This window comes from Monodon monoceros, unplaced genomic scaffold, assembly GCF_005190385.1.
Source record: "Monodon monoceros isolate NGI ecotype Baffin Bay Population unplaced genomic scaffold, NGI_Narwhal_1 Super_Scaffold_4, whole genome shotgun sequence".
Lineage (NCBI taxonomy): Eukaryota > Metazoa > Chordata > Mammalia > Artiodactyla > Monodontidae > Monodon > Monodon monoceros.
Window position 1 is genome coordinate 80675950 of NW_021703781.1, and position 21469 is coordinate 80697418.

The 21469-nt window shown below is 39.9% G+C and overlaps 1 protein-coding gene across 1 annotated transcript in view; it reads right to left on the reverse strand.

The window, feature by feature from the left end:
- Positions 1 to 18461, reverse strand: part of TCERG1L (transcription elongation regulator 1 like) — a 203472-nt gene extending 185011 nt beyond the window's left edge. The window contains exons 1-3 of the mRNA XM_029201199.1: positions 18132 to 18461; positions 15958 to 16104; positions 15024 to 15204 (exon numbers count right to left, since the gene is read on the reverse strand). Coding sequence (XP_029057032.1) covers positions 15024 to 15204; positions 15958 to 16104; positions 18132 to 18461 — 658 coding nt within the window. The remainder of the gene's footprint in view (positions 1 to 15023; positions 15205 to 15957; positions 16105 to 18131) is intronic.
- Between the last annotated feature and the right edge of the window lie 3008 nt (positions 18462 to 21469).

Here is a 21469-nt window from a genome sequence, read left to right on the forward strand (position 1 = left end):
GACTTTGGTTTTAAAATCAGATTTATAAGCTATTTTGAGGTAATTTTTATATATGATACAAGGTATTTATCAAGGTTTGTTTGTTTATTTTAAAGATGAATGTTCAACTGTTCCAAAACCATTTATTGTAAAGGCAAGTTTTTCTCTACTGAATGCTTTGGCACCTTGGTAAAAAAAATCAGTTGACCATGTATGTGTGTGTCTATTTCTGAAGGGTCTATGATTGTGTTCTACCGATCTCTGTTCCTCCGATTTTGCCGGTTCCACGAAGCCTTCATTCTTGTAGCTTTATCATAAGCATTCAAATCTGTTCCATAGGAGACCTCCACATTTGCTGTTCATTTTCAACACTGTCGTGGCCATTCTACTTCCTTTGGCTTTCCATATCAGTTATAGAATTAGCTTGTTAATTTCTGTGAAACTGGGATTTTGTTTGGGATTACACAGAATTTATAGATTAATTTGGAGAGCACTGACATCTTAACATTATTGAGTCTTCCAGCCCATTAATACAAAATACCACTCCATATATTAGTCTTTGATTTCTCCACTCAATGTTTTGTAGTTTTCAGGATTCATATTTTGTTAGATTAATCCGCAAATATTTTCTGGGTTTAGTGCTTTAGTGAGACTGCTATTTATTTTAATGTCTAGTTGTTTATTACTGGTCATACAGGGATACTATTGAATTTTCACACTGACCTTGCATCCTGCAGCCTTGCTAAATTCACTTATTGGTACTAGCAGCTTCTGGTAGACTCTTTGAGATGGTCGATACGGCAACAATTTTGTCTGCACGTAGAGACAGCTTTATTTCTTCCTTTCCAATCTGTATGCTTTTCATGCTTTTTCTTTTCTTTTCTTTTTGCCTTATTACATTGGTTAGGTATTCAAGTATAATTTTGCAAAGAAGTGGTGGAAGCACAAACCCTTGCCTGGTTCTCTATCTTAGAGAGAAAACATCAGGTGTTCACTCTTACATACAACGTTAGATATGGTTCTTTCATAGATGTCCTTTGTCAGTGTAATACTGAAGTATGGCCCCTGAATATCCAGTGTGCTGAAGTTTTGGGGTTTGTTATCACAATAGAATGTTGTATTATTGTCAAATTCTTTTTCCGCATCTATTGACATGATCATGTGATTTTTATCTTTCATTCTATTAATATGCTATATCACATTTATTGGTTTGGATATGCTGAACCAACCTTGCATCATAGGGATAAATCCCACTTGATCATGGTGTATGATCCCTTTAATGTGCTCTTGAATTTGGTTTGCTGATAGTTTTTGAAAATTTATTTTTTAATATAGGCATTTGTGCTATAAGTTTCCATCTGAACACTGTTGGAGCTATGCTCTGTGATAATATTTTTAATATTGATTTTCATTTTTATTCAATTCAAAATATTTTGTAATTCTCTTTGCCACTTCCTTTTTGGCCCATGGGTTATTCGGGAGTATTTTTTTAAATTTCCAGATATTTGGCAATTTTTCTGGGTATTTTTCTGCTATTGATTTCTAATTTAGTTATACTGTGGCCAGAGAACAAATTGTGTATATTTTTATTTAAAATCTGTTGACTTTTGTGGCTTAGAATAAGGTCTGTATTGCTAAATGTTCCATATATACAAAAAATATGTATTATATTATTGTTAGGTATTCTATAAATGTCAATTTAATGAAGTTACTGGATAGTATTGTGTAAATTCTGTAAATCCTTATTGATATTCTTCCTTCTTGCTCTATTAATTTCTGGGAGATGAGTGTTGAAATTTCCAAACATAATTATGGATTTGTCCATTTCTTTTTTAAGTTTGATTAGTTTTTGTTCACGTATGTTGAAGTTCTTTTGCTAGATGCACACACATTTAGAACTGTTATGCCTTCTTGGTATGAATTTTTAGTTATGGAGTGTCCCTTCCTATTCCTGCAATACTTCTTGTTCTGAATTCTAATTCACCTAATATTAATACAGTACTCCAGTTTTCTTCGGATTTGCATGCTGTATCTTTTCCATGTTTTTACTTTCATCTGCTCTAGGTTTTTATATTAAAAATGAGTTTCTTGTGGACATAATATATATAAGGATGAAAATCTTTCCTTTTAATTATAAAGTTTATACCTTTGTATTTCTTTATTTCTTTACTTTGGCTTAGTTCTATTTTTATTGAAGTATAGTTAATTTACAATGTTGTAGTAGTTTCAAGTGTACAGCAAAGTGATTCAGTTATACAGATATGTATATATTCTTTTTCAGGTTCTTTTCCATTATAGGTTATTACAAGATATTGAGTATAGTTCTCTGGGCTATACAGTAGATCCTTGTTGTTTATTTTATATATAGTAGTGTGTATATGTTAATCCCAAACTCCTAATTTACCTCTCCCCCCATCCCCACTATACCCTTTGGTAACCATACGTTTGTTTTCTAAGTCTGTGTGTCTATTTCTGTTTTCTAAATAAGTTCATTTGTATCTTTTTTTAGATTCCAAATATCAGTGAAATCATATATTATTTGTCTTTCTCCATCTGACTTAATATGATAATCTCTAGGCCCATCCACATTGCTGTAAATGTCATTCTTTCTTTCTTTTTTATGACTAACATTCCATTGTATATATGTACCACATCTTCTTTATCCATTCTTCTGTCCATAGACTTTCAGGTTGCTTCCATGTCTTAGCTATTGTAAATAGTGCTGCTATGAACATTGGGGTGCATGTATCTTTTTTAATTAGAGTTTTTTCCAGACATATGCCCAAGTGTGGGATTGCAAGGTCATAGAGTAACTCTATTTGCAGTTTTTTAAGGACCCTCCACACTGTTCTCCATAGTGGCTGTACCAATTTACATCTCCACCACCAGTGTAGGAGGGTTCCTTTTGCTCCACACCCTCTCCAGAATTTATTATTTGCAAAAATTTTAATGATGGCCATTCTGACTGGTGTGAGCTGATACCTCATTGTAGTTTTGATATACATTTCTCTAATAATTAGTGATATTGAGCATCTTTTCATATGCCTGTTGGCAATCTGTATGTCTTCTTTGGAGAAATGTCTATTTAGATCTTTTGCCCATTTTTTTATTGGGTTGTTCGTTTTTTGATATTAAGCTGTATGAGCTGTTTTTGTATTTTGAAAATTAATCTGTTGGTAGCATCGTTAGCAAATATTTTCTCCTAGTCTGTAAGTTGTCTTTTGTTTTGTTTATGGTTTCCTTTGCTATTCAAAAGCTTTTAAGCTTAATTAGGTCCCATTTGTTTAATTTTGTTTTTATTTCCATTACTCTAGGAGATGGATCCAAAAATATATTTCTGCAAATTATGTCAGAGTGTTCTGCCTATGTTTTCCTCTAGGAGTTTTATAGTATCCAGTCTTACATTTACGTCTTTAATCCATTTTGAATTTATTTTTGAAAATGGTGTTAGAGAATGTTCTAATTTCATTCTTTTACATGTAGCTGCCTGGTTTTCCCAGCACCACTTATTGAAGAGACTGTCTTTTCTCCATTGTATATTCTTGCATCCTTTGTCATAGATTAATTGACCATAAGTGTGTGGGTTTATTTCTGTTCCATTGATCTATGTGTTTGTTTTTGTGCCAGTAACATACTGCTTTGATTACTGTAGCTTTTTATCAATAGTATAGTTTAAAGTAAGGGAGCGTAATTCCTCTAGCTCCATTCTTCTTTCTCAAGATTGTTTTGGCTATTCAGGGTCTTTGTGTTTCCATACAAATTAAAAATTTTTTTGTTCTAGTTCTGTGAAAAATGCCACTGGTAATTCGATAGGGATTGTACTGAATCTGTAGATTTCCTTGGGAAGTATGGTCATTTTAACAACACTGATTCTTCTAATCCAAGAACATGGTATAGCTTTCCATCTGTCTGTGTCATCTTCAATTACTTTCATCAGCATCTTACAATTTTTGGAGTACAGGTCTTTTTCCTCCTTAGGTAGGTTTATTTCTAAGTATTTTATTCTTTTTGATGCAAAGGTGAATGGGAATGTTTCCTTAATTTCTCTTTCTGATATTTTATGGTTAGTATATAGAAATACAACAGATTTCTGTATATGAATTTTGTATCAACAACTTTACCAAATTTGTTGATGAGCTCTAGTAGTTTTCTGGTAGCATCTTTAGGATTTTCTATGTATCTGCAAACAATGACAGTGTTACTTCTTCTTTTTCCAATTTGGATTCCTTTTATTTCTTTTTCTTCTCTGATTGCTGTGGCTAGGACTTCCAAAACTATGCTGAATAAAAATGGCAAGAGTGGGCATCCTGATCTTATAGGAAATGATTTCAGCTTTTCACAATTGAGTATAATGTTACCTGTGGATTTGTAATATATAGCCTTTATTATGTTGAGGTATGTTCCCTCTATGCCAACTTTCTGAAGAATTTTTATCATAAATGGATGTTGAATTTTATCAAAAGCTTTTTCTGCATCTACTGAGACAATCGTATGGTTTTTATTCTTTAATTTGTTGATGTGGTGCATCACATTGATTGATTTGCAGATACTGAAAAATCCTTGCATCCCTGGGATAAATCCCACTTGATCATGGTGTATGATCCTTTAACACATTATTGACCAAGGGATTTTTGCAGAAACTAATGCCTGTGGCAATAATACGTCTACAGTGAATAATGTTAATGTATTGTTTGAGTCAGTGGGCTAGTATTTTGTTGAGGATTTTTGCATCTATGTTCATCAGTGATATTGGCCTGTAATATTCTTTTTTTGTGGTAGCTTTGTCTGGTTTTGGTGTCAGGATGATGGTGGCCTCATAGAATGAGTTCAGAAATATTCCTTCCTTTGCAATTTTTTTGGAATAGTTTCAGAAGGACAGGTGTTAACTCTTCTCTAAATGTTTAGTAGAATTCACCTGTGAAGTTAACTGGTCCTGGACTTCTGTTTTTTGGGAGTTTTTAAATTACTGATTCGATTTTGGTACTGGTAATTGATCTGTTCACATTTTCTATTCCTTCCTCATTCACTCTTGGGAGATTCTACCTTTCTAAGAATTTGTCCATTTCTCCCAGGTTGTCCATTTTATTGGTGTATAGTTGCTCATAGTAGTCTCTTATGATCCTTTGTATTTCTGCAGTGTCAGTTGTAACTTCTCCTTTTTCATTTCTGATTTTATTGATTTGGGCCCTCTCCCCTTTTTTTCTTGATGAGTCTGGCTAAAGGTTTATCAATTTTGTTTATCTTTTCAAAGAACAAGCTTTTAGTTTCATTGATATTTTCTATTGCTTTTTAAGTCTCTGTTTCATTTATTTCTGCTCTGATTTATGATTTATTTATTTAAGGTTTATCATAAATCTTTATGATTTATTTTCTTTTATTAGTTTCGGGTTTTGTTTGTTCTTCTTTCTCTAGTTGCTTTAGGCATGAGGTTAGGTTGTTTATTTGATATTTTTCTTATTTCCTGACATAAGCTTGTATTGCTATAAGCTTCCCTTTTAGAATTGCTTTTGCTGCATCCCATAGGTTTTGGTTCATCATGTTTTCATTTTCATTTGTTTCTAGGTATTTTTTGATTTCCTCTCTCTTTTTTTCAGTAGCATATTGTTTAGCCTCCACGTGTTTGCATTTTTTTGCAGTTTTTTCTCTTGTAGTTGATTTCTAATCTCATAGCATTGTGGTCAGAAAAGACGCTTGATATGATTTCAGTTTTCTTAAATTTACCAAGGCTTGATTTGTGACCCAGCATGTGATCTATCCTGGAGAATGTTCCATGTGAACTTGAAAAGAAGGTTTATTCTGCTGCTTTCAGATGGAATGCTTTATAAATGTAAACTAAGTATATCTGGTCTGATGTGTCATTTAAGGCCTGTGTTTCCTTATTGACTTTCTGTCTGGATGATCTGTCCATTGGTGAAAGTGGGGTGTTAAAGTTCCCCCCATTATTGTGTTACTGTTGATTTCTCCTTTTATGTCTGTTAACATTTACCTTATATATTTAGGTGTTCCTACATTGGGTGCATGTATATTTAAAATTGTTATATCTTCTTCTTGGATTGATCCTTTGATCATTATGTAGTGTCCTCCTTTGTCTCCTGCTACAGTTTTTATTTTACAGTCAATTTTGTCTGAAAAAGTATTGCTGCTTCAGCTTTCTTTTGATTTTCATTTGTGTGGAGAGCCTTTTTCCATCCTCTCACTTTCGGTCTGTATGTGACTCTACACCTTTTTATTTAAATATACCATATTGTAGTTATTATTTTTTTAATTATTTACTTCTTCTGTGCTTTGATCTTTTGTTCTCTTTTTCTGACTGAATTTGGGTTGAGTATTTGTTATGATTCCAATTTTATTGTTTATTGTTATTCTATTGTTTTATTAGTTATAACTCTTTTTAATTCTTAAGTAGTTGCTATATGCTTTATAATATGTATTTTAATTAATTAGAGTTCACCTTCAAATAACATCATACCACTTAATGTGTGATGAGAGCTTTGCAGTTATATCCTTCCAATTCCTTCCTCCCATCTTTTGTGATTGTTGACATCGTTTTGATATCACATATGCTATATGCACATACTACATCACTCACCATTACTTATCCTTATACAGTTAATTATCTTTTGGGGCAATTAAAAACAAGGCAAAATATATATTTTACCTTAATGTACTCTTTATTTCTTTGTACAGATGCAAGTTTCTCTCTGCTATTATATTAGTTCTGCTTGATAAGCTTCTTCATAATTTCTTGAACTGCAGGTCTACCGACAATTAATTCTTTTCAGTTTTAGTTTGGGAAAAATCTTCATTTCACCTTAGTTTTTGATAATTGTTTTTGCTTTGTATAAAGTTCTTGACTGAGAGGTTTTTAGTTCAGTCTTTTAAAGATGTCACTTTGTTGCTTTGGGGTTTGTATAGATTCTTACAATACAACTCCTGCAATTTTAAATTTTTGTTACTATCTGTGTAATGTGTCTTTTTTTCCTTGTTTGTCTTCAAGATTTTCTCTTAACCTTGGAAACCTTGAATATGTTTTGCCTCATTTTCAGCCTTGGGGTTTTCTAAGTCTCTTGGATCCATGTTTTGATAACTTTTATTAATTGTTTATTACCTTTGGTCACTGTGACTTCAAATGTTTTCTTCCCCCCTCATTTTCTCTCCTCCTGAAACTTCAATTACATGTATGTTAAACCATTTGATATTATCTCATAGCTCTGGGAAAGTATGCTCCATTTTTTCACTGTTTTCTCTTTGTGTTACAATTTTAGTAGTTTCTGTCTTTAAATTCATTCTTTAAATTCATTCGTACTTTCCTTGGCTGTATCACATCTACTCATGAGTCCACCAAAGTAACTCTTCATTTCTGATACCACGTTTTATTTTTTCCAGTATTTCAGTTTGGCTTTCTTATCTTTCCCATAGCTCTGATGAAATTCTCTATCTTTTCATGCATGTGGCCCGCCTTTTCCATTAGACTCATTAATATATTAATCATCGTTATTTCAAAGTCCCTGTCTGAGAGTTCCAAAATATGTCATCTTGGGATCTGGTTCTGTTGCTTACTTTATCTCTTGACAATGGTTTATCATTTTTTGCTTTGTTTGTGTGTCTTGTAACTTTTTTATTCAATGCCAGACATCATGATTAGAACGATAGAGAATGAGGTACTTAGGATTTACTCCTGGAAATGGGCACACCCCTTCTTCTGTCAAGCTGAATGAGATGTGTCAATGTATTCAGGTGTTGACCTGGATTTGAATTTTGTTGCCACAGTTTCCTACCATGCCCCAGAGGCTTCAAAATCCTTTAACGATGCCTTTTTCTTAGAGTAAGTTCTAGGGTGTCTGATAGTCTTAATATTTGTGTCCCCCTAACTTTCAGCCATCACCAAATTCCTGCATCACAGAAGAGGGTCACTCTCCATACCTGGTCCCTGCACCAGTGGTAGGTGGCTGTTGCTTTTACTCATATTTATAAGGCTGGCTGTGGGGCAGGATGTCTTGTCCCATGTCAGTCTTAAATACCCTTGTTTTCTGGGCTTCCAGCATGAGAGTTTCCTAGTGTTTCAGCTTCTTTTAACTACATGAGGGATTTTGAAATAATCTGTATCCTCAGATTTCTCAATTCTCCTCTTCCCAATTTTACCAACATAATTTGAGGTTACGTATTCAGATTATAATTATTCTTTTCAACTTCAGTTTGGGGGAAAAAAGTTGCTTAGAAATTTTCAGTCATTCCTGTAACCAAATTAATGAACATTTACATATATTCTACGTTATTGACAAAAATTGTTGACGATTATAGATAGTTTGAAACCTGACTTCCCCATTCTTAGCTCTTGCTTTCGATTAATTTCTCAATTAGTGGAGGAAACTGAAGAGAAAAAAAAAATTTATGATATAGGTTTTTCCCAATTTTTTCATAGTCTATAAAAGAACTCTAAAGTGATAGTATTGTCATAATTTGAAAATTAAGGGAAACATAAAGCTTAAATCTGTTTCTTTAAAAATCTTACTGGTAATTGCTTGAGAAAATAGGATCAGTATGAACATATTCCAAATCACCATATAAAACAAAAATAAAAAAAATCAAACAAAACATACATGGCACAGCAAAAGAATAAAAACAGACTAAAATAAAGAAATAACAAAACACTATAAAAAACAGGATATAGGGCTTCCCTGGTGGCGCAGTGGTTGAGAGTCCGCCTGCTGATGCAGGGGACGCGGGTTCGTGCCCCGGTCCAGGAAGATCCCACATGCCGCAGAGCGGCTGGGCCCGTGAGCCAAGGCTGCTGAGCCTGCGCGTCCGGAGCCTGTGCTCCGCAACGGGAGAGGCCACAACAGTGAGGGGCCCATGTACCACAAAAAAAACAAAAACAAAAACAAAAACAAAAACACAAACAAACAAAAAAACCCAGGATATAATAATATGACAGAAAAAACATAAAAATAGGAATTCAAATATAGGTACGCTAAACTCCACTTTTAAAGGCAAAAGAAGAGACTGTGCCTTTAAATGACTGACCTAAGCTTAAAACAAAAGACAAGGTAAACACTGATAAGCAAGATAAAATAGAAATGTAGAGTGACAGCAACATTAACTTGAGACAAAGTAGAACTTGAGGTGAGAACATCAGACGTGAAAAAAGTCTATCCATCGGTTGTTTGAGAAGGTCTTTTCCTTGCTTATGCGTATGGATGCCTTTCTTGTTGGGCATATATTACTTTGATCACAAACGTTTTTCCTCCTAATTCTCTAAAGTTTTCCGCATTAGGTGATCACATCTAGTGCTGTACATTGATCTGAAGCTGTGCCCACTTCGGTGTTCCTGGAAGGAGTAGCTCTCCCATTCGTAAACTCCACCAGGATACAGTGAGCAAGGTATATGTCATGGCCACATTTACTATGTCTGTCACATTGTATTTGTTTTTCAAGGAGATCAAATCAACATTGATGTGTTGTTTGCTCTCTATCTCACTGTCACCTTCTCATGATTACCATCCCTTTGTTCACTGCCACAGCTACACATGCTTGAGAATCCGTCTATGTTGTCTGCCATCATCCAGTTCAAACCGTCTTGCCACGTGATTTCATACCTCCACCAGCTCGCTTTTGATTTTTCTTTTATTGCTTTTCTATAAAGCTCTTTTGTTCATATTAAGGTAAACTGAAAGGTGATTTATGCAAAATGCTTACAAGCTCCTGTACAAAAGCTGTTTCCCAGATTTTTCTTCCTTCTGCATCTTTTGAGTAAACAAATCTTTCATGAAGCAGAACAGGTTCTGTTGTCCCACCTCATCTTCCACTTTCCCTCCCTCTCTCTCTAGTCATCTTTGAATGGCACAGCCAGTATTTTTTTTCCAACAAGATATTGGTAGAATCAGGCTCTTTGATCTTCTGCCAAAAGGCAATGTGATACAGACAACTTTTAGACAAATCTCCAGTTTCCAGCAAACTATCATGCCATGTGTCCTTACTGGACAGAAGCTGAGTAAATTATTCTCCTGCCTCATACTCTGAATCTAAGCACTTGTATTTCTGAATAGATTGAAGGACTCTGAAGTTCTTATTTTTAGAAGTGAAGCACAGGGATGCTTTGGAAAGCACGATTTCCACGCTGGCCCTACTCCCACCTCTACTTGTGAGAAACCTCATATCCTTAGAAGCAATGCAAGCCCATTTCTCCCTGGGATGAAGAGGGACTTAGCACTGCATGGGAGAAGGGAGATGTTGAGATTGGAGACAAAGTGATGGGGTCTCATCCTAAGTGCAGAGACTCCTGAAGAGGAGGGGGTGCCTGTGTCCTCATGCGTCCTCGCCTTTCCTGCATCAACCTCTGAGGACTGGGAATGAATGAGTCCCAGCTTATTTCTCAGTTCAACCCATTCACACTGTAATTAGGGATAATTCCTTAAAAAGCCACTAAGTTATTCACTGGAGACTTTAGTTTCCAGTACAGTTGTAACTTTGCATATTTTTGGGCGCTTGCATTTACTTTTCAGTGAGAAGACTCGGCCCTTTCTTTGTCTGCTCTGCTTCCTGAGGACAAATTTACACTTTCCTGAAGAAACCATGGCTCCCAAGCTGAAGAATGATGGAACATCCCAGGATACTCTGGAGAGCGCCCAGGACTTACTACACAGGTCCCGTGGGATGATGGGATTCATCTTGCACGAAGTGGCCCTGAGCTGGGCCACCACTGCCGCATCCCACCACCACTGCTGCATCCCACCACCACTCTCCTCCTTGGTTTAGGCTGCTTGACTGCTTGTCATCACCTGACGAAACATCTGTCGTGAGTTTGTGACTTTACATGTTCTACTCCTCCATTCCCCCTCCTGCCCTGGTCAGGTTCTGCTGATCTTTGTGGTGTGTTTCAGGTACATCATCCCCTGGAGACCTTCCCTGATGACCCTCCTGAGACCCTCCTCGGACGTCTGCAGAGAGCCCCTAGGAAGGCAGTGCTGGGTAATGATCTACAGAGTGCACTTCCCCAGGAGAACATGAGCTGCAGGGCGCCTAGCAGAGCCCATGTCTGCACTGCCTGCAGGAGCTCCTCTGATGAATGCAGGTGGGAACACGACTGACCTTCACGCTTCTAAGTGGCCAACAGGCTTTCTTCAGGTCTCAGTATAACAGCAAATCATTATCTCTATCGTTAACATAAGTGAGTCTAGTATATATCAAAAATAAAGTCCTTCAAAACATTTATTAAATTTTAGATGACTTACCCAAATTCGTTCAAGTTGTGCTAATATTATATGAGACACTGCTGCAGTGCAGTTACTTCTTAACCAACCATAGATCAGGAGGGGAGCAATATTAACATGAGCCTCAGAGGTCACCCATCCGACGTCTCTGCCCATCACACCTTCTAACTCAGTTCAACAGACCACATGCTTACTGAAACAAAACCACTTTCTAGTGTCACATCATTGGAGCTCATGCTACATAATGCCATTGTCAAGAATGATTATTACACAAATGTACTATCTATCCAAGAAAGGAAAATGTGATGAGCCTGTTTAAAATGAGGCGAGTCTGTCAGAATGGCCATCATCAAAAAATCTACAAACAGTAAATGCTGGAGAGGGTGTGGAGAAAAGGGAACCCTCTTGCACTGCTGGTGGGAATGTAAATTGATACAGCCACTATGGAGAACAGTATGGAGGTTCCTTAAAAAACTAAAAATAGAACTACCATACGACCCAGCAATCCCACTACTGGGCGTATACCCTGAGAAAACCATAATTCAAAAAGAGTCATGTACCACAATGTTCATTGCTGCTCTATTTACAGTAGCCAGGACATGGAAGCAAACTAAATGTCCATCGACAGATGAAGGGATAAAGAAGATGTGGCACATATATACAATGGAATATTACTCAGCCATAAAAAGAGATGAAATTGAGTTATTTGTAGTGAGGTGGATGGACCTAGAGTCTGTCATACAGAGTGAAGTAAGTCAGAAAGAGAAAAACAAATACCATATGCTAACACATATATATGGAATCTAAAAAAAACAAAAATGGTTCTCATGAACCTAGGGGCAGGATAGGAATAAAGATGCAGACGTAGAGAATGGACTTGAGGACAAGGGAAGGGGGAAGGGTAAGCTGGGACGAAGTGAGAGAGTGGCATGGACATATACACACTACCAAATGTAAAATAGATAGCTAGTGGGAAGCAGCCACATAGCACAGGGAGATCAGCTCGGTGCTCTGTGACCACCTAGAGGGGTGGGATAGGGAGGGTGGGAGGGAGACGCAAGAGGGAGGGGATATGGGGATATACATATGCATATAGCTGACTCACTTTGTTATACAACAGCAATTAACACGACATTGTAAAGCACTTCTATTCCAATAAAGATGTTAAAAAACTCTAAAAAAAATACTCAATTAAATTAAAAAATAAAATGAGGTGAGTCTGACTCACTCTCCTGGTTCTCCTGGAGTTCTAATAATGCTTCACTGATTAACTGAAAGGGGATCAATAAAATATATCTAAGATTCTAAGGCCATCTGCTTCTGAATATAACAATTTACAAATGGATCAACTTAAAATATCAATCATATAATATATTCATACATTATAGATTAATATAGTGTAGATATTTATATTTATAAATGCATAACTTTATATAATGTAAACCAATATAATATTTCAATTTATCAATATATAGCAAGATATAAGACTTAATAGCAATTATAACAATAACTTTTAACAACATATCTGAAAATTTACATGTAAAATGTTTTAATGAGGCTATATTTTCTCATTAATTACATTAAAATTGAAACAATGTACCTTAACTTTTAACTGACTGGGAGCTACCCTACCTTCCACCTTTACTTGCTCCCCCTTCCAGGTTCTCGGTTAAACAGTTAGTAACATATAAACAACAAACATATAAACAACACCCTAAATGTGTTCTTTGGACTAACAGTCACTTAATACATGTTTCTAGAATAGTAATTTCTAAGAATCTGAAATGTATCAAAAAATCAAAATTTTCATGAAGCAGTTCAGAAACGCCATCTCAGAACAAATGCATATACAACTGTTAGTAAAATACCTCTGGGCACAGATACATTATTCTCCAAAAGATAAGTAAAGCATGTTGTATCCTTATGGTTCATGAGTCCAAAAAAAAAAAAAAATCCAAGGAAGAATAAAAGCAGAAATTTGATAAATGTTAGATGGGGCGGACAGTTATTCTATGATCGACCATGTTAGTAAGAAATATTGTTTTATTTTGTCCTTTAAAAAGGCTTAGTCAAAAAGTCAAAAGGTGGGGCTTCTCTGGTGGCGCAGTGGTTGAGAGTCCGCCTGCTGATGCAGGGGACGCGGGTTCGTGCCCCGGTCCGGGAAGGTCCCACGTGCCACGGAGCGGCTGGGCCCGTGAGCCATGGCCGCTGAGCCTGCGCGTCCGGAGCCTGTGCTCCGCAACGGTAGAGGCCACAGCAGTGAGAGGCCCGTGTACCGCAAAAAAAAAACCAAAAAAAGTCAAAAGGTAAAATTAACATGAATATGCTTTAAGTATGAAACAGGTGCCACACAACGGCAGGTCAAAATGTCCAGATGATACAATGGCTATGATAACCTGCCATAAGCTTCTTCGACAAAATTGGTAGCTAGCGTGTTCACAGTATGAGTTTTCTAAGAGGACAGAGGTATAATGCAAATGTCTACATGCTATTCAAGAGTGAGCGGACAGGAGGAAAGGTCACTCAAAGTTTTTGTTGGAACAGTTAAACTAATTTCACTGTTTTTTAAACTAAATGTGCTGATTATTTTGGTGACAGCATTGCCAGTGCATTAGGAAAGTAAAACATTATCCTTTCATATACCGAAAAAGACGTCTAAAGCCCTGGAATACCATATATTACATGCTATCTGATCATCCTTTGTCATCATTCAATTAAAAAGGATATGTGATCATCTTCATGTAAAACGTTTATAAGTGTATGTATGTATGACGCTTATTCAGATTTTAACAACTCAGTAATAGACAATTACAAGGACAGAAGGCAAGTTTCAGTCAAGAATCATTAAGGCGTATGAAAAAACACAAAGACTTGAGTGTTCTTCCTGACTTATTACTAAACAGGACACATAACAAATTATAATACATAAGGTAGAAAGAGAGAGAAGAAAATAAATATGTCTCCTAAACCAGCACTGAACTATCCACAGATACATGTCCTTATTACTAAATTTTAGTGCTACATATTGGGACAATCTTGGTAGGTAGGAAATTACAAGGAAGATAATATAATTCTGAAGTCATAAAATATTCCGTAATGGAAGGTGTTGCAAGATAATTTGCGCATGAGCAACATCTTTTCTAATATGATCATATGTTAAGGCGATTTTAAAAATCAATTAAACAATTCATAAGATGATTTTATTCTCTTGTTACTATATAGGTTTATTATACCATCTTTCAACCAGGGATTATTTCATGGGAGTCTGTTGCAGGACAACTGTTCTTTTAGGTCACTAGACTCCAAAGAGAGAACAAAACCCATCTTCCAAACAGCACACATTCATAGACCATCGCCAATATCACCCCATATTCGTGAAGGCAAAACGTATAAAAGTCTTACACGTGCCCGTGTCCTGCAGACCAGGGAGCTATGCACCTCACCCCACATAAGGAACATTTTTTAAATGAGTTGCCTGATCAATTAGGGCTCCTACTAAGAGCTATCAGCAGAAGATTTGGTCCAATTCTAAAAACAGAGCACCAAAAATATGATTCTGTACAAATCCCCTCTGCCATCTCTTCGCCTTAAAACAGATTCCATTCTCCAAAAACACAGTGAATAATCTACCCCAAACTCAATTTCATTATGAAAAGGAATCATGCCCATGAAAAAAGAAATTATATTTTATTCAGTAAAAATTCAATAAAAATATATTTTACTGAAAGAACTGTTTCATTAAAGTGACAAACATAGTTTTCATACCCAAAGCTACAGCAAAAGCAAACAAAGAAAAAAACAACCACACATTTTTACAGCTATTTGGGCACCAACCTGGGATAGGCTGAGGTGTTAACACCACTGTGGGAAGAGGCCTAGAGGCAGGAGCTGGCCTGGACAGAGACACGGCTACTTGATTTGCCAACAGTTGAGGCTTCTCAGGCCCATGGAACAATCTTGATTCCTCAGGATATATCCATGTTGAGTCCAAAGCAAAGGAATTATTAAAAAAGATCTGTCCAAAGAGAAAGCAAGCATAACACTTAAGACCATGCACAGAATAAAAGCTGAAGACTGTAAAATACTTGTCTTACATTGAATATTGGAGATTCTATGCATGGAGATTCTATAAAGCCACTATCTTAAAACCTGAAGATCCACAGGGCTCTGATACCAAACACCTTCTAGTTAAGTCTCCTGGGCTGGTCTTCAGCTATTGACTTGGTTAGTTCCTCCCAGCAGCCAGTTAACAGATATAACCCCAGTGAGACAAGCAGTGTGTTGTAGAACAAGTCACTGTACTACTTTCTATTGGTTTTCAGGTAAACAAAGTGTAGCCAGTATATCTGAATTCAAAAGCCAAGAAAAACCATCAGAAGGATGAACACTCAAAGCAATAATACCAAGGAAAACTTACTTTTAAAATGTACACTTGAGTTATATAAGGTTTAAGGCTAGATTCTGAACAATAGTTATGGATTTAAAAACTGAAAAATTCAAAAAGTAGTACTTCTGATTCAGAAGTAGGCATTTTATATTATCCTATGGAAACCAAATATTTTAAGCTAAAACAAAATCCCCCACCACCACCATCTACTGGTGCTTTTGAACAGACCAATCTTATTCTGAAAAGACTTCTCTCCAGACCGAGATGGTTGATCTATTGCAGTTAGAAACTAAAAATACACAGTGATTTCTGTTACGGCAATACCCAACAAACTTAAAAATTAACAGCCCATTTATCCAATCAGGCTAGCTGCATTTTTACCTTACAATTAGGTATCCTTTTGTCTATCCAACTTTTCCCAATGGGAAGTGGAAGAGAAGATGGGCAGACATGTGGGAAAATGGGCACCAATTCCACAGTGGAAGAGGGGGACAGTCCAATCGATGGAGAATGACCACCAAACAGCCACTGAAACCCAAGAAAAGAGAAGGGTGTGCTCATTAGCCTACATCAATCAACTCTCCTTTGTACCAAAAGATGCTGGGATAGCTGCTTTAAAAGGGAATTTTAAAATGCATGTATTTGATTATGAGAAAAATCTCCTTTTTCCCAGTCCAAAAAACCCCCACAAACATTCAAAATTCTAAAAATTTGTAAAAATTTTCATATCTGAATCATCACAATGCATTTACAACACTGCTTTCTGTAATATTAAGAAAGAACTTCTAAGCACAAAACCATGAGAACATGGTAAGAAATGGATTTCTGCCCTGGGAATATGAAAAACCACAAGGGAAAGGTGAAATGCTGGGTATTCCTTTTATAATTCTTGAATTCTTTTTATAAGCAAGCAGAGAGCTATATTTTATGATATTCTTTTCCATATATCATTTTATATTAATTATATTTATCATTTTTAAAACAGGCACAAGTAATATTTTTAAAATAAGAGGTCAGGATTCAAAGTTTCCTAAGGTTCGCAAATGCAAATAGATTCCAAGGCAAAGAAAACATAAATGAGCTTATCACATAACTGAAGATCCCAATGCACAGAATAAAATAGCAAACGTTGAAAGGGGGCAGACAATTTAGGAGACAGTCTCTCTAATTAAATTAACTGAATCCTTATCAGTGGAGAATAAGATCATTGTTCAATGGTACGGAATACTTCAATACGCATTTGTTCTAAAATCATAAAAGCATTTTTGAATTTCCTGTTATGTGAAAATGTTCTTCTGGTTTAAACAGTGATTTAACAGAAAATATGGTAGCACAAAATATTTTAAAGATTAATACTAAGTTTGGGGGAGATTTTTCGTTTTAAATTTACACAAGAAAAAAAAAGCATTTTCTATACGGAAAAAAAATAAAATGTAGTTCCTTGACACCACATACCTCTAGTGGTAGCACTCGCATATGACAACCCCTTCAAAATATCAAAAAAGCTACCAACGCTTATTCAAAAAAAACCCCAACGTGAACTGCATCACACATCAAAATACCATATCCAGTACCACATATGTGATGTATCATTACATGTAAAGACCAGTTTAGGAGAGTTAACAACATCTTTTAGAAAAGCTCACAATATAATATTGGAATTAAATTAATTATGTGGTGTATTCTAACATCCATTCATTTGAATATGCTAATTAGGACAGTCATTGGAATAAAATACATGTTATTCTCTGATTTAAATGCATCTGCCTAGTTAGATAGCAAACAATGGATCTTGCCAAAACCAGCTTCCCTTGCTCTGTTACACCATTAATCAAAGGCACAGTCACTTTTTCTTTTTAATTCCAGGTTTTAAACGCCAAACTCTTCTAAAGTGCAATATGACACTAGGTAATTTGGTCGACTCAGGCAGACCTAGGGTGGGAGTGGAAATCACCGGTAGCATTTCTCAGTATTAAAGGCAGGATTTCCCTGCAGGCTTCCATTGGTTTGAATTTTCTTAAGCATTGTCCTGAGTCTATTTTCAAATGAAAAAAACAAAAACAAAAAAAAACTAGATCAGAATCAGAAACAGCTATTGATTCCCAGCTTGCTTTCCAAGCCTGTCAGAGACTGTAAAAGTATTAACTTCTATTCGGTAAGTCGGCCACAGTTGGCAGCTGCAACGCCGGGCTCCGGAGGCGATACTTAAGCACCGCGCTCTGGACAACGACCCCGGCCCGGGCGAAAGTTGTGGCCAAGGCGGTCCCAACTGTGGGCTTGGGGTGCGGGTCTCCAAACTGCTCGTCTGAGAAACCGGGAAGACATACTGCAAAAACTGCCGAGAGGCAGAACGAGACGTCGAAGCATGAACTTTGTTGCCGATGCATGGCTGCCAGGCTGCACCGTGATGGGCTGGGGAGCCGAGGACCACCGCGGGAGGAAAGAGCGCAAGCCACAGGGCCGGAGCCGCCGGAGCGGGGCGAGGGCCGCGCCCAGGGGCCAGGGGGGAAGCCGGCGACCCCGAACCCGGGGCCGGGGGCCGGGGTACACATTACCTGCCCGTTGAGCAAGGGGTAGTGGTGCACAGCTGCGGCGGCGGCGTGGTCTGGCGCAGAGGGCAGCGGCAGCAACGGCAGCCAGCCGGGCAGCCCCGGGAGCAGCGGGGCGGCAGAGGGCTGGGCCGAGGCAAGCAGCCCTGGCGGGGGCGCGACCCCGGCTCCCAGCCGGAGCAGCCCGGCCGAGCCGGGGACCATCCAAACCCAGGGCGGCGGCGGCGGCGGCGGCGGGTCTGCGTTCATCGGCCAGAGGAGAGGCTGCCGCCGCCGAGGCTGCTGCGGCTGCTGCAGCTGCCGCCGCCGCCGCTGGAGCCCGGCACCCACCAGCATCCTACATCCCCGCGCGGGCGGCGGCTGCGGGCGCGTCGGGCGCGGCGGGCGCCAGAGGCACGGGCCGGCGGCGGCGCGGGCTCCGGTGCGAACTCACTTGGTTCCGCTGCGCGGCCGCACGCTCCGCCCCTGCCCCGCGCCGGGAGCCCCTCCTCCTCCTCCTCTGCTAGCGCTGCCGCCCGCGCCGCCGCCGCCCCCCAGGCCCGGCCCCGGCTCGCAGCGTCCCCTGGTTCCGGGCTCCGGCCAGCACTCACCCCTGGACCCCCGCGGCGGCGGGGGTGGGGGCGGGGAGCAGGCGGAGGCGCGGGGCTCCCGCGGATTGCGCCCGGAGCTCAGGTTCGGCCGCTGGAGGCCGCCGGCTGTCGCGGACGGAGCGCACGCCGGGGAAGGCGCACCCGGCCAGGCCGGGAGACGGAGTCCACCAGCAGCAGCGAGGCCAAAGTGGCGGCGCCTGAGCCAGGCACGTCCAGCTGCCGGGCGGTGCTGGGGGCGCCGACGGGGATCGCGCGCGGGCCTCTCTCTGCCTGGCGTAACCTGGATCGAGGGCGGAGGGTCCCCAGGGGATGCTGCCTGTAGCCCCCGACGCCCAGCGGGCACGGATTGCCACTGGGGACAGGTAGATTTCTCTCCCTGGAAAATCTGCCAAACACTTTCCTAAGACCCCAGCGGGTCCTCTGCCCCGGCGGCCCCTACCCCACGCCCTACTAGTTCAGGCGCCACACACTCCAGGCGGGTCGCCTCTGGGCCTCTGTACGGGACAAACGGTTGTCGCTGGGATTGCCCACTGTGAACTGGTCCTGGATTCTACCGGGCCCAGAATTGTACTCCTCCTTTACCCACCGCACGCGGCCTCTTCAGTGCAACCTGGGCTGCCTGAGGCCAAGGACCACCCCTCCTGCGAGAACCCTCGCTCGGTCCGCACAGCAGAGCCTGGTTCCGCGCGGGTCACACGCAGTCGCCGCCAGGCGGCGCGCGCCCCGGCTGACCTCCCTCCTGCCGCAGACCCCGGTCCCGCGCGGTATCTCCTTGTGATGCCGGGGCTCTGAGACCCCGCCCAGCTGTGGGCTGTTCGTCGCCGAGAGCTGGTTGGAGACTTCCACGTGCTAATAAACTGCTTAGGTCGCTACGCCGGAGAAACCCCACCACAGTCAACAGCGCAAGCACAGTGTTTCTTAGGAGCATTTGGTGAAGGGCCTTCCTGCCGCCTAAAGCGGAAGGAAGCTATTATGAGGCATGCTTTTAAGAGCTTGTATGAAAAGCCCACCCTGACCTGGACAGGAGAGCATGCACCCACCCAGGTACACCACAGACACACCTGGGACTCTCCAAACACGGGCTCTCCTCACCTCTGGACTGATCCGTCGACCTCCCTCCTGAGATAAACTAAAGCACCAGAGTGCTTTCAGTTTGCTTCTAGGGTTGTTTCCTCATTCTTCTAATTTGATTATTTCCTCCTGGCCTGGCATGATTTCTTTTAGATCCTGGCATATGCTAATTTACATAGCTGGCATCTCCGCGTTTTCCTCCAGGCAAACCATTTTTCAATTAGCAAGTTTATCTCTCTCTTTGATGCAAAAGTCCTGGCAAGATTTTGTTTTTTCTCACCTACAGTCAGAAAGCTCTGCAGATTAGAAGACTGTTACTATTCAGCTTAAGCCCTTAATTCATGCGCATATATTTGTATGTGCACACACTCGTGATATGTGTCTTGATCTTGGTGGCCACAGCCAGACTAAGGAATTGGGGCAGGTGTCTTTGGGCAGGCTAAGGTGAACCCTTAAAGGGTCCTGTTTGAATGGGAGTTATTCATCCCTTCTCCATTGTTTGGAGGCTGGCAGTGCCCGGCTTGCATGCTGCCCTCAGCAAAAGCAAGTGCAGTGTACGCAGAACCCACACTCCCAGGAAACAGGATTTAGCCATGATCTGGGGGTGCTTCAGCAGGTGCTTTGGAGGGAGTCTCACCCGTTCCCACACAGCCCAGTCCTTGAAGTGGTTCTGTTAAAGTATGCTTTTGTAAACTGGTTGTATTTATTCCCTCCCTGGGCTTTCCAGTGCCCTGAGCACAAGATGCCTTGGGCAGCTGATCGGCTCTGAACAAGAGCTGGGAAATTACAAGTATGTTCATTCAAAGAACCTCAAAGTAGCCCAAACTCCTTTGCTGCTTCCTGCCATGGGCTTGACTGTATTCATTTATTACAGCGTTTTGAACCCCTTTCCCTACCATGCTGTGCTCTGAATTCTGGAAACACAGCAGAGGACAACAGAGATGCAGAGCGATTTTCACTAATTAGTTAATGGATATGACAGGGGAACCAGGAGATGGACTTATCCCCTATTTCTGGCTCTTGTTTTAATCACATTCATCTCAAGGTTTTCCTCACACACCCCACTCAACCCAGGAACAACCGGACACCCCTGTGGATAGGAGAAGCCCCCTTTACTATGGGTACTGTCTTTCCAATGGGTGTTTAAGAGGACTCTTTTAAAGCAGGAAGACTTGTTCTCCATGAGGACCAGAAATCAGGGGATCTCCCATCTGTGCATGGAGGCTCCATGCCAGGTAGACCTGTGCCACTGGTGGACAGGTGTGCTTACCTATCAGTGCCCCCAGGGGGTTAGCACCCCATAAACTCAGGCCCTTTATCTCCCTATAAAAATCAGTGACAAATTCTCCTTGTAATGGGTTTTATACACAATCTAGTCTCAAGTTCTCCTAACCAATAAAAACAACCTTAAGTCTGTCTGTATTATTCAGGCAAAACCAGCAGAAATTTCCAGCTAATCTGTGACAGACTGAAGAAAGACGAGATCCACAGCATGAGAAAAGTGTGAATTATCCTCATATGCTAATGAGTTCTGAATTGTTTATCACCTTTTTGGAAAAAAGAATGTTGGGTGTTAGGGAGAGATGGATGAAGTAAGATTTTGCAGCTTGTAGAAGGATTTTTTTCAAGTTTTTTTTTTTTTTTACTCTTTTTCTAAGTAAAATATAAGAGAAACTCCCACCT